Raw genomic sequence first — 12,496 nt, 5'->3', positions numbered from 1 at the left:
TAACTTCGTTAAGTCTTAGCCCCTTTTTGAAAGGGCAAAGCTTGCATAGTCTAGCAAGCACCTAGATTGTGACGATACCCGCATCATCGTTGACTTCGAAGAACGTCGTCCTACTAAGCCCGACACCAAGGGCAGCAAGCATGGCGCCCACATTCCATAGACTCGTCAATCTCATCTTGGACAGCGCCCTCTAGGGCAGTCCGTCTAAGGCGGGCTGGGCAATGATGCCTCTCCTATCATTATCATCATAACGAGGCCATGGATGGATCCGGATCCCTTCGTCCACAGACAGTGACACCTCATATCCTCACCTTTTTTGTTTGTTGGCGATATCCATATCGGCATGGCTTCACAAGGGCTCTATGCCAAGCATATCATACCTACCTCTCCGCAGTACATGACCAGTATGTGCATGAAGATCAACGCCAACCAAGCTCGGCAGTGCTACCTGTGTCGCAAAGCCTCGGGTTCTCCACAGGGTATGAGAGTGACTCCGATTCCGGCAGGTTGGGGTGTGGCCTGCTATTCTTTTATGAGATAAATGATCTGATACGCTATATAGCAAATGGATATAAGATGGTCAAGTCATAAGAGCGACTCAGTCTTCCTTTCTCTACCCACACAACGCAGCCTGTCCAGTGGACCATTGATTTTGTTGACAAGGACACAACCTTGGTCTCAGATCCGGATGATCGCTCGAAGCAGAGGTACACCACTGCAGCCCAGCTTTTCTTCGATGCTGCTGCTGCTGCTGCTGCCACCGCCACAGCCACCGCCACAGCCCCCACCACAGCCCCCACCACCGTCACCACCACTGTTACCACCACTGCCACCACCATACCAACCGGCACTGTCGATTCTGCTCCGTTATACGCCCGCTCCGTTTCATCTTTAGATTTAGGCCTACTTGGTTGGTTTCACGATGCTGAGTGAAGTGTTATTGGAATATATAAATAGTTTTCGAATAGAGGGTTTAATAAGGTGCTGATCTAATAGAAGGTTCACCTTATCGGGTTATAGGCAGTATAAAATAGAATTTTAATATATTACAAGCTTTGCCCTTTCAAAAAGGGGCTAAGACTTAACGAAGTTAATTAGCAAATCTAGTAAATATAGGTAATATACTTATTACTCTTTGTAACGGTTCGAGTACACACTGAACTAACATCCGAAAGGGATCCGAACATGGGCACGCACTAGCCGAGGGCAGATCTGCTGATATAAAACCCCACCTTCTCCATACCGTAGCTCGATAGATTTTTGATATCCTTTCGTACAAGGCCTATAGGTGTCTATTCGAATTAAGGCTCGTTTGATGTCCCACGCACTCCCATATGCCTCTGAGTGACACTACCGCCGATACTGATCCGAGTAGTCTTGCCTGCGCCGTTACACTCTTAGTAAGTAGATTTTATTAAATAATATGTACTATAACTAATAGTAAGATATACTTACTATTTTCTTAGTTCTAAAAAGTTAGCTTATTAGATAGATTCTATTATAGATTATTATAGATAAAATATAGTATACGTTATCTTAGTAGAGTTAATTTAATAAGCTACACCTCTAGGGGCTGGAAGGACCCCCCGCTATGACACGGCCCGCCTTCTTTTTGTATGATCGTAAATTGAAAAACTCTAAAATTCTTCCAAAATTACATCATCTGAAACCCTCTATTTTGACAAATATTCATTGTTTCCACCAACTCATTGAATGTAGTAGAAGTCTTGAGGTGAGAGAGAGCGGGCGCGGGAGCGGGTGCGAGGCGCAGTATCGGTCGACAAGGAGTCTGTAGTGTCTCTGGCTGCGGCAGCAACTGCGGCATCGAAGAAAACTTGGGCTTGACTATTTGAAGACTATACGCCCCGAAGGGCGACGATGGGAGAGCCCTGGGGGCAGCAACTCCCAGCCCGCCTTAGACGGGCTGCCCCGAGGGGCACTTCGATGCGACATGGCCAAACTTTAGGCAGCTAGTATCTATCAGTATAACTACAAAAATGATGAGCGTTTGACTTACAAACGGTATTTGCGTTTTGAAGGCTGCTTATGACGACGACGACGGCGGTGGCCGCCGCCACGCCCACCGCCGCGTCTTCCGCCGCGATCTCCGCTCGCATTCTAGAACAATGTTAGCCAACTACCCAAATTCACTATACTGAAGACAAATGCAGAATGATTAATGAAAGACGTCAGAAGAAAAAGGAAGATGAACTTGCGACTCCGAAGTTGAATGTCAAGTCTATAACCACATTAGCATAACGATGTGAACTTACGTTTGTCCTCGAGCGTACTATTAGCAGTATCTTTGAGCTTTCCTTGATAACGAACAGATTTGTTTGTACGTACTTGGTAACCCCAATGTAGCGAAATCAAATTGCGGGGTGTTTATCGTCATATTTTAAGTGACATACCAAATAAAATACTTTAAGTAAAGGAAAACAACACCAAACGCAAAACATGTGATATTCTATCGTTTAGTGAGAAGACTTGTACTGATCTCTCTTTTAGTAGTGAAGCTTACAGCTATTCAGGAGTAATTAGACGCAGCCATCTCAATGTGAACAGCATTTCTGAAAAGAAGATTATTACCTAACTCTCTCACTTCCCTATTTCATTCAAGCTACAACCACTCACTTCTATCTCACCCGCGGAATAAACTCAACGGCCGCGGTTGGTATCAAAAGAACACGAGAAAAGAGCCAGCTGCATATCACGCAAAAAAAAAAAATGAAGCTGACTGATATTACTCTCAGCTGGTGGTGGCGATGGTAGTTAGCTCGGCCGCGGAAGCTGGGTAAGATAAGGTGATTTTGTGTGATGTTACACAACACACAGTTTTTAATCCTTTGTTTTACTAGAGAAATAATTTCGTAAGAGAAATAGCTTCTTAGTTGCGCTAGGATCCTAGGTGTGTGCACTAGAGTTTATGTATCACGAGAAGAAGAGTGAGAGAGTGAGAGAGAGGGGGAGAAAGAGCTTTAGGTGTTTCCTGCTGTAGATATAGGACATTCCAAGTCTTTAATTAAGAGAGATACACTATACAACTACTTATAATCGAAAACTATTACCGATAAATAGTATCTAGTTCAATAACTCACTCGTCTAAGCATCACGTGTCTCGTATCGCTTCTCTTGTGGACGGTTTATTAAATCAGATCACCGTACTGTTGGCACTATGAAAAACATCGAAATTCTGAAGAGTTGGCTAGTACACGCTGTCGATAGTCTTGGTTGCATTGTGACCCTATCTATATCGTACTTTGGATAGCTAGTTATAACTGTTAAAGCTGAGAGAACTTTGAACAAATGGTATTTTTTTGAGATGATGGACTGATCAATCTGGTGATTAAGATTAATAGAACAGTCAGACTATGTACTGTAAATCTAAGCCTAACTCCATTCGGTGATCTATCCCAGCCTTTAACTGATCCACCATTTCTCCATCTGATAAGATCAGTTGGTTCAAAAGATCGGACGGATCATGTGATCCGGGTCAGTCTGATTCAGATAAGACTGACCTTTCAGTACTGCGGCAATAACAAACACTGCCAAACTGTAATCTGAATTAATATACCACAAGACGCTTTTGAGAGATATACTAACGCCCCCGAGCAATCTCATTCAAGCGTGTAGTGGCGAGTTTCCCGAGTTCAATTACTGATGTCACTGTTCATTCAGCCAGCCTATTGCTCACAACTAGAGCACCTTAGTTTTGGCGTTCTATCCGATTACAGCAGTTGTATCGAGTATTTGGGTACCAGAAGTTCTTTTGATGTAAATGGAAACTGAGATAGTGCCACATCTTTATATAGAGGATGAACAGGAATGCACACTGGAAAGAGAAACCACGAGCGGAGTAACCTCAGCACGCCCACCCACCCATCCAACCCGCGAAACTTCTTCATCCACCCTAGATCACTCCTCCATCCCTCCCATTCCATTTCCCGTGATCCTCAAACTCCGCAAAACGGGGTATAAAATAATCATACAATTACCCCTTCCCCCTCCTCCCCTCCTTCTCTAATCTACACCTTTCCCTCCCCCTTCAAAAAGATCCCCCACCTCCTCCTCAGCACCTCCCAACTCTGCCGCACATCCCTCCCCTTTTCCCTCTCTTCGCGCTGAATCCGAGTTGCAGCAGCGGCGAGGCCGATTGAGATTGTAAAGAGGGGGTCGAGGCGTCTAAGCGGTTAGTAAGTATGCCGAAAAAAAAACAATTAAATAAATAATAGGCGTTGTTTCAGAGTGAATATTTTTGAAGAGGGAGGCATACTTTGATATTATATACTGCGCCGGCATAGCTCTCTCTCTCTCTCTCTATGCGTTTGCACTTTTTCCAAATTTCAAAGTTCGGATACACAGGCGTAGAAAAGAACACCAAGCTAACAAACTCGAGGCGTGTAAGCCTTTAGGGAAAGAGGTTTAAACTTTCGGACAGCCCCCGTTGGTTGATGTAAGTAGGTTATTTTAAACTTCTCTCTTCTTTTGCCAGGTCGGGGTAAGTAAGGAATCTTTTCCAAAGATCCCCACCCACCGACCGCCGCTGGCCGGCCCTGCATTTGGGCACAGTGGGTCCGTGCGCGGGTCCGGCTTCTGGAGCCCTTTTGCTTTTCCCCACGATTCCCCGGTTCCGGGCGATACGTTATGCAAGGCACTAGAAGGGCTAATTTTGCACGGAAACTCCCCTTATCTTGTATGGCGGCTGTTCCATGTTGCATTTGCATGCTTCTCGCCTGGGTACGTACAGAGCGTGGCTATGTTGGTGGGGGGGCTGTGATGGCACGCGGTTGCCTATCAGGTGAGCGATGTCGTCATGTGGGTTTCAGACAACGGCCGGATGAGCCGCAAGTCAGGCTGCTTTGTCAGGTACGCATAGTCAGGCACGTTCACGGGAATATACAAGACAATGTCGCAGAGCATAAACAGGTGCATCAAGTCGTGACAGATCAGGTCTGGTGCATTTGGACTAAAGCTGAATCATCGAATTATACAGGCATCTCATGAAAAGAAGCCAAACCTGCCCAAACACCTCTCTCCGAAACGGCGAATCTTGCTTGTACAGATACGACTTGTCATCGTGCCTTTCCGCCTCGGCTTAGCTGTATCGGTCCTCGCAGGCTCTGGTGAAGGTTGACTGGCCCAGGGTGCTGCGAGTGTTGCCGTTGCACCAGCTGTCTGCCATCAAATCAATCAATCATCCTAACGGTATACTGTTGCGTGAATATCAAGAAACCCATGATCCGAAAACGCCCGAGTTCGCCGTAGCCTCGACAGCCGATAGATAAGGGGAATATGAGGATGGAGCGAGCCCCTTACAGAGCCTCGCCAAACGTGTTCTCGCCCGAGTACCTGTCATCTTGTTAGCAATGAGTTTTGACAGGAGGCGTTGGGAGGCAACATACGTAATGTACAGGAAACCGTCCTCATCCTTGTGCTCCTCATATATCGAGCTCATCAGAGCGGCAGTGGGTGGCAGGACCTCATCGACGAAGATGAAGATGGCCTTTTCAGGGGATAGCTTGATGCGCTTGCGGATCACGTAGACGAACTGGCCTACGGTCAAGTCGGCGGGTACTAGGTACTTCTTCTTATCGATGGTTGCAATGTCAGACTTCTCGACCTTCTCGCAGATAACCTAGGCGCTGTTAGCTGACTTGTCACGGCTGAGAGCGAGGCGATGTCTACGTACGGGAATGCGGTCGTTGTACTTCTGGCGAATGCGCTCGGCTTCGGCCTTGCGCTTCTCAAACGGGTGCTCATCCTTGAACTTGGAACGCATGGTGGGAGTTTGTCAGTGGTGTGTGGATGTGTGTGTGTTTGTGTGTTTGTGAGTGGGGATGAGGGGCTATATGTGTAGTTTCGCAAAGGGCGTAGTGTCGTGGGAGTGGTGAGGTTGAGCGTGGCGGAGGAGGAAGTAGGATGGAGGGCGTAGGTGCGGTGTGGGAACCTTAAGCACAGGCAGCAGAGCGGGGCTAATACCTGCGCATCACTCCCGCCTTACCTAACCAACGCCAGCAGCCGCCGAGGTCACTGGTCACTGGCCACCACGCACCCGACCAGCATCTCACCTACCAGTCAAGTGAGACTTCCTCCATACACACATCCACACAGACATACGTATATACCTGCACACTTACTACACAAATTCACTGCCCCTGAGCCATGACAGCATCGCCCTTTTGCTGCTGCTGAAGCCGGGGCGTGACTCGTCTGGATGGCAGTGCTGACCGCCTCACTCCAGCCCAGTCACTTGCTCGGCTCCCATGACCTGGCTACCTGGGTACTTTGACTCATCCCGTCTCTCTCCTTCACTCTCTCTCTCTCTCTCTCTCTCTCTCTCTCTCGCGCGCGCGCGCAAGGCGGCCATCGTCATGTACAGTACGGTAATGAGGTACCTCCTCGCCACATCAGAATCGATTGCTATGTGAAGCAGCCAGCAGCCAGGTGGACGTGTTTGCCGTCGCGTTGGCGGCCATGCCGGCCTAGCACGCCCACCTGTTGCCACTCACAGCGACGTGTCCGCCCCAGCACTGGACACCACGAAGCACTAAGAAGTGCTTCTTTCCCAGGTGTCCCAGGACGTCATGCAAGCCAACGTCTATCTGCTTTTCCAAATTGACAGGCTGGTTGCCAGCAACGTAGCAGATGCAGACGTATCTATAATGCAGTGCGAGCATGGTGAACGGATCATATCACATATATTTAGATCGGAGGAATTGTTTGTGAGTGTCTAGGGCACCACTCGCCGTTCACTCCCCAAGACGCCCGAGACATGGGCAGTACGCAGGGACTGAGCGCAAACGTCCGAGCATTGCCAGCCGTATAGTGCTCACACTCGTACTTGTGCCTGCTAGAGACGTGTTTGTCGTGTTTGCATCATGCAGGTACCGATACCGCTAGTACCAAGGAAACTCCACCGAAGGTGCGCCCACCATGGTGTGATTCCCGAGAGGTCAGCGCCGAGGGTGACTGTGCTCACAGTTTTTCTAATATAGCCTAATTCATCCTCTCTTGTGCTGCTTCATGGTCCAACTGTAACTAACCTGCTACCATCCCGCCCCCCCGCTATGCGTCCGTTCCGGCCCTTGTTCCGCGTTTCTCGCGCGCTCGAGCTTCCCCACAACTACACATCACAGCGCACCCTACGCACAAGTCAAATATGTAGTAGGCAGCTACACTCCTCTCAGAGTCGCCGTGTCGATCTCCCTCAAAGCAGCAGACCAGAGAAGCCGGATCCTCTGGAGGAATGGCGCAATCCCGAACCCAGCAAATGGCCTAACCGGATAAGACTGCTCTTTGTGCCATTCATCGGAGCTCTGGTCTACTCTATGGTAAGCCCATAATTCAATACACATCCCTTTGAAAAGGCCCCTACTAATCCATTCCACAGTGGACAGATGACACAATCAAGACCGAAGCACCCACCATCGCCGAGAAAGACGCTCTCCTCAAGCGTGAAAATGGCGTATCCGAACAATCCCCCATGCGCCTTCGAATGGAGCAATTCATAAAGCAGCAGCAAAAACAAATCGTCGCCGAGCTCGAAAAGGTTGATGGCACAAAATTCAAAATCGACACATGGCAGCGCCCCGAAGGCGGCGGTGGCATAACCTGCGTCCTGCAAGACGGCAAAGTCTTCGAAAAAGGCGGCGTAAACACCTCCGTCGTCTATGGCCGCCTCCCCCGCGCCGCCATTCAGAAAATGCGTGTAAACCACAAAGCCCTTGACCCAGACGTCGACTCCCTCGCCTTCTTCGCCGCCGGCCTCTCCATGGTACTGCACCCACACAACCCCAATGCGCCCACCGTGCACCTCAACTACCGCTACTTTGAAACCGCCGACGACCACGGCAACACAACCGCATGGTGGTACGGCGGCGGCTGCGACCTTACGCCCTCATACCTCTACGACGAAGATGCCATTCTCTTCCACAACACTATCAAAAATGCCTGCGACAAGCACGACAAAGCATACTACCCGCGCTTCAAAAAATGGTGCGACGAATACTTCAACAACAAGCACCGCGGCGAAACCCGTGGCGTAGGCGGCATCTTCTTCGACGACCTCGACGAAACAGAGAAAGACCAGGAGCAACTCTTCTCATTTGTCCAGGATTGCCTCGCTGCGTTTTTACCGTCCTACATCCCCATTATCAATCGCAGAAAGGACATGCCCTTCACGCCTGAGATGAAGCAGTGGCAGCAGATTCGGCGCGGGAGATATGTAGAGTTTAACCTTGTACATGATAGGGGTACCGCGTTTGGACTTAATACCCCCGGGTCGAGAGTCGAGAGTATCCTCATGAGCTTGCCACTTACGGCCCGCTGGCAGTATATGCATGCGCCTGAGAAGGGGAGTAGGGAGGAGAGGTTGCTCGAGGTGTTGAGGAAGCCCAAGGAGTGGGTGTAAGTATTTGTATTTATTTATTTTTTTAAAAAAAAAGACTCGTGTGGGAGGACGAGGGGATTTTGAACATATAGGTTCGAGATGACTTGTCAAAAGGAATAAAATATAACTTTTTAAATTTGTCCATTATCCAGAACCTATACTTTTACACGCTTAATCTTAGTATATAGTTTTTTTTGGAAAAAAAAGAGGATAGAGAGACAACAACAACAACATGACGCGAGACATAAGCACAAACAACACTGATTGCACACATGACTGTGGAGAAACAATCTCCCATCCACTGACAACAACAACAACAAAAACAACAACAACAGCAACAACAACAATGACAATATCCCCTAACCTCTAGGGTCATGTCTCCACCCATGCAACCCACTCAATCTACTCCCCATACCCCCCAACCCGCCACTCCCTTCTCCGCCTCCACCACCTGCACCACCAGTACCCCCAAACCCACCCGTACTCGACGAAAACCCGCTCCGACCCCCACCACTTCCCCCACTCCCACTATTAAGTAACTTGTCAAACTGCTCCACACTCACCACCGCCCGCTGCTTAACATCGAGATCCATATCGCGACTCAACTGCTTGGCCCCCTCCTCGAACCCCAGTTGACGGAGACTCAGCGCGCGTTCCCGTGTCGCCGCTTCATCCGTGTGATCTTCGACCCAGACAAGGTTGTGCAGCATCCAAGCGCATGCTACACGAATGTCGCGGCGGGGATGCGTAAACAGCGGGAGCACGTGTTGCATCAGCGCAGTTTGTGAGATGAGCAAGGAGCGATGCTGGGGGCGGCCGTTGGCGAGGTGGATGAGGATGAAGATTGTGGCGAGCATGAGCTCGGAGGCTGGGTAGCTGGTCCAGTTGGGCTGGCCCATGGGTGTTGTGGCGGACAAAAAGGGCGGGCGGTGGGTGCTGCTGGGCCAGTAGCTTGGGGTGCTGGGGCTGGCTTGAGTTTGGGATGATGAGGTTGAGGCGGAAGAGTTTTTGGGGCGGATTTTGGAGTCGAGAATCTCGAAGAAGCGGCTGTGGCCAAAGGTCTTGAGCAGGTGGTCGATCATCTCGCCAGAGGCCTTATCCTCGGACACAAAGTTGCGGATAAAGTCAAGTGCTTGTTCTTGTATGCGGATATCGTCGCGCTCGCCGTTCAGTCGATGGTCTTGCTCATCGTTCTTAATCTGCTGTAGTCGATCTCGAATGTTTGTTGCGCTCGTGTACCGAGGGCCATGGCGTTGATGTCGGCGCATCGATGGTATGCTTTCCGTCATCGCATCATCGTCGTCTTCAGAACCTGATTCGTCGTCCACGTCCATGTGCGGCTCTTCGACAGCGTTGAGGATATCGACTTGCTCCCCTGCTGCATTTGGTGTACCCATGGCAGGCTTGGATGGCTCCCCATTGAGCACTTGGACAAGCCAGCCTACTCCAAGTTCCTCTAGACACTGTATCTTCATAGCATGAGGCAATCCAAGACACAGGTGCTTGAGAGCCCAGAGACTGCCGAAGCGGAGGTCAAAGTTAGCAGACCGACACTGTTCGCAGAGTGTGCCCAGGACTCCGGATTCAAGAATCTCCTACTCATCGTTAGCTTGGAAGCAAGTGGTGCCGGGAATCGCTTACAGTCCGCATAGGTGACACATCCAATACCAGGTTGGTAATGACCTCCGTAGCTGCAATCTGCACCTTTACATTTGGATGTGTCAAGAGCTCAAAGATTGGCTGTGCAACACCGTGGTCAATGAGACTCGTTCGGAGAACGCTGACCGATCTTGACAATGACCGCGTGAGCTTGCATGCAGCGATCAAGACAGCGTCAGGGTTGCCATCCTTTGGCGAGGACGATGCTCCTGGTTCACTGTTTTCGTTATACGGGACTAGAGCTTCAATGATATGCGTTGCCGCACCCATCTCAATCACCATCTTTCTCAATGAGTCTTGGTCACCTGCCATCGCCGCTAACGCCAACAAAACGCTTTCTCGATACTTGAACGCATGCAGGACATCTGGATTAAGCCCAGCTCGACCCAAGGTCGATGAAGCATGATCGATATTTGGATCCATGACTTCGTGAGATATTGGCTTCGGCTGCCAAAGGGGCTTTGACGACGTCGCCGGTATGTCGAACGACTTTTTCAAAATCTGTATCAGAGTTGGTAGAATCCGAGAATGAACCGCGGCCGTTTGGAGCGCTTTATTTCCAGTAACAAGCTCTGCAAGAACGATTGGTGAGCGTTCTAGCACAAGGCGCAGCTCATCTCTGGCAGCCTGACTCATGGCACTGGCCTTTTTGGCATGCTCTGATGTTGGGCTCGAGTCCTCAATCATCTTCTCGACGAGAGGAATAATCAGATACGAAAAATGTTTTTCGCGCGTCATCTTTGACGGGTCGTTCAGCGGCCATCGCTCGCCAAACTTTTTGAGCAATGCTAATAACCAGCAAGCAGACAGGCGCTCTCTGGCTTCACCCCGCCGCGCTACATACATGAGCCATATGAACAGCGGAGATTCGGACTCGTCCGAGATGGTGTTCCGGCTTGAAGTGTGCTGCAGCGACTCCATGCTTGGTAGCCGAGAATAGCTGTCCGCCGGACCAGAAGAGTAGGCACCAAGAGCCGGCCATTGCTTAATGTACGGATCTGATTTGCTTGCCATGGTCTGTACTCGCGGTATCAATCTGTCCCATGATACCGGCTGCGACGTGTTGTTGCCATCGAAAGTTCCTGTAGAGCGTTCCTTTGGCCAGCCAAAGAGCTGTTGTATTGGCTGTGAATACAGGAATTGTGCAGTGTAGAAATGCGATTCCTTGATGATAGCTGAGATTGCTTCCAGGATGTCTGACAGATAGGCACGAGGAAGCTGTTCTCGACTTGACCGCTTCCTGTCTGCTGCAGGGATACGATCGTCCATAGCAGCAACCCCAGCGAGTAGTTCAGCGAGCAGATCTAGTACATCTGCGTCTACTAAGATTCTTTTGTGGCTGTCTTCTCGACACGTCTTTGTAATCAGTCGTATAGCCGATTCTATCTGCTGGTTGACCTTCATGGTGCCCGCTGTTTGCGCCAAAATCTCAGACAGACTCTCAACAGCCGATTTCGTGTATATAATCTCATTCACGGCAGTCGCAAGACATGGCCTCGACGAGCCTGGCATGTCGAGCCATGGCTTCTCTTGCGCAACGGCATCGACAATCTGATTGAGCGTCTTTAGGGTCGCAGTGACGAGTTTGGAAGGTGTTTCGCTTGGTCGTAGTGCTTCAAGTAACGGAGGTAGTACATCGCCAGCCAGCAGTGGCGCAACAAATGCTGGTCCGCCTATACGTCTTATATATCAGCCAAGGTGCTCTTTCATCTCATGTTTTGCATTGCGCGCTCACCATTCGCTAGACTGCCGATGACGAGCGTGGCTTGGAACCTTAATTCATCTTCGGTTGTCCACTCTTCCAGCCCAGCTGTGTCACCGAACAGCCCAGAGCTGTTCCCGTTCCTGACATTCCTTCGCCTCTTCCCGCCCTTCCTAGCCTCGGCTCGCAGCAAACTGGCAAGTGGTTTCACAATACCATGTGTAACAGCCAGCTCTTTTCTCTGCTCATGTCCCACAAGTTCGTTCTTCAGGCTTTGTAACGCTGCGACTTGTGCCTCGGGCGTGGTGGGGTTGGAGAGCTCGCTGAGTGCGGAAGGGATCGTTGAACGGCCCATGGCGTCGACGGCCAGCGAACAGGTAATTGGTAAAGGGATGACGCAGATTAACAGTTGTCGTGCAGTCCTACACGAAGAGGCCTAGTCGTGGTCGTACAAGTGTACGTCAAGGATGAGAGAGGCAATGATGAACGCTTCACTGAGAAAGCACAACCTTAGTCGGAGTGTTGCGTAGGGAAGGCGCAACGGACAAGTGGTTATCATTGCCTGCACAGCATTTTATGCAGCAGGGCCCTGATTGCTTTCTAAATGGCGCGAGAAGCTTGCCAAGTCGCATGGGCTTCTTTGCGCGGCGTAGCAGTACGTGGTCGTGAGCGAAGTTTGATTGATATGAGATAGCCGCGTCCCAGTCCCGCAAACGTCAGCGCAAGGGCGATAACACGCCTTATCA

The 12,496-nt window shown here is 50.0% G+C and overlaps 7 protein-coding genes across 7 annotated transcripts; 3 read left to right on the top strand and 4 right to left on the bottom strand.

Moving 5' to 3' along the window:
- Positions 1-298: 298 nt before the first annotated feature.
- COCSADRAFT_347836 (uncharacterized protein) lies at positions 299-1,025 on the top strand. The gene is made up of 2 exons (XM_007706848.1): positions 299-479; positions 683-1,025. Exons 1-2 carry the CDS (start codon positions 344-346, stop codon positions 931-933), a joined length of 387 nt encoding a protein of 128 aa, XP_007705038.1. The 5' UTR covers positions 299-343; the 3' UTR covers positions 934-1,025.
- A 681-nt stretch (positions 1,026-1,706) lies between these two features.
- COCSADRAFT_30749 (uncharacterized protein) lies at positions 1,707-2,395 on the bottom strand (the record flags this gene model as incomplete). Its single annotated transcript, XM_007706628.1, has 4 exons — positions 1,707-1,845; positions 2,018-2,118; positions 2,274-2,290; positions 2,347-2,395. The coding sequence occupies 4 exons, from the start codon at positions 2,393-2,395 to the stop codon at positions 1,707-1,709; spliced, it is 306 nt and encodes a 101-aa protein (XP_007704818.1).
- A 1,383-nt stretch (positions 2,396-3,778) lies between these two features.
- COCSADRAFT_175830 (uncharacterized protein) lies at positions 3,779-4,024 on the top strand (the record flags this gene model as incomplete). Its single annotated transcript, XM_007706847.1, has 1 exon — positions 3,779-4,024. The coding sequence occupies one exon, from the start codon at positions 3,779-3,781 to the stop codon at positions 4,022-4,024; it is 246 nt and encodes an 81-aa protein (XP_007705037.1).
- A 1-nt stretch (position 4,025) lies between these two features.
- On the bottom strand, positions 4,026-4,184 carry COCSADRAFT_102139 (uncharacterized protein; the record flags this gene model as incomplete). The annotated part of the gene is made up of 1 exon (XM_007706846.1): positions 4,026-4,184. A coding segment is annotated over one exon (159 nt), but the record flags the coding sequence as incomplete, so codon positions are not given.
- Positions 4,185-4,924: 740 nt separating this feature from the next.
- COCSADRAFT_127823 (uncharacterized protein) lies at positions 4,925-5,923 on the bottom strand. Its single transcript, XM_007706845.1, has 3 exons — positions 5,690-5,923; positions 5,403-5,635; positions 4,925-5,349 (listed from the first exon to the last, which is right to left on the bottom strand). The coding sequence occupies exons 1-3, from the start codon at positions 5,777-5,779 to the stop codon at positions 5,313-5,315; spliced, it is 360 nt and encodes a 119-aa protein (XP_007705035.1). The 5' UTR covers positions 5,780-5,923; the 3' UTR covers positions 4,925-5,312.
- A 1,144-nt stretch (positions 5,924-7,067) lies between these two features.
- Positions 7,068-8,410, top strand: COCSADRAFT_30747 (uncharacterized protein; the record flags this gene model as incomplete). The annotated part of the gene is made up of 2 exons (XM_007706627.1): positions 7,068-7,331; positions 7,391-8,410. 2 exons carry the CDS (start codon positions 7,068-7,070, stop codon positions 8,408-8,410), a joined length of 1,284 nt encoding a protein of 427 aa, XP_007704817.1.
- Positions 8,411-8,579: 169 nt separating this feature from the next.
- COCSADRAFT_256910 (uncharacterized protein) lies at positions 8,580-12,214 on the bottom strand. Its single transcript, XM_007706844.1, has 3 exons — positions 11,784-12,214; positions 10,031-11,721; positions 8,580-9,984 (listed from the first exon to the last, which is right to left on the bottom strand). Exons 1-3 carry the CDS (start codon positions 12,103-12,105, stop codon positions 8,749-8,751), a joined length of 3,249 nt encoding a protein of 1,082 aa, XP_007705034.1. The 5' UTR covers positions 12,106-12,214; the 3' UTR covers positions 8,580-8,748.
- Positions 12,215-12,496: the final 282 nt, after the last annotated feature.

Source organism: Bipolaris sorokiniana, assembly GCF_000338995.1.
Source record: "Bipolaris sorokiniana ND90Pr unplaced genomic scaffold COCSAscaffold_17, whole genome shotgun sequence".
Lineage (NCBI taxonomy): Eukaryota > Fungi > Ascomycota > Dothideomycetes > Pleosporales > Pleosporaceae > Bipolaris > Bipolaris sorokiniana.
This window is presented reverse-complemented; position numbering and strand designations above follow the sequence as displayed.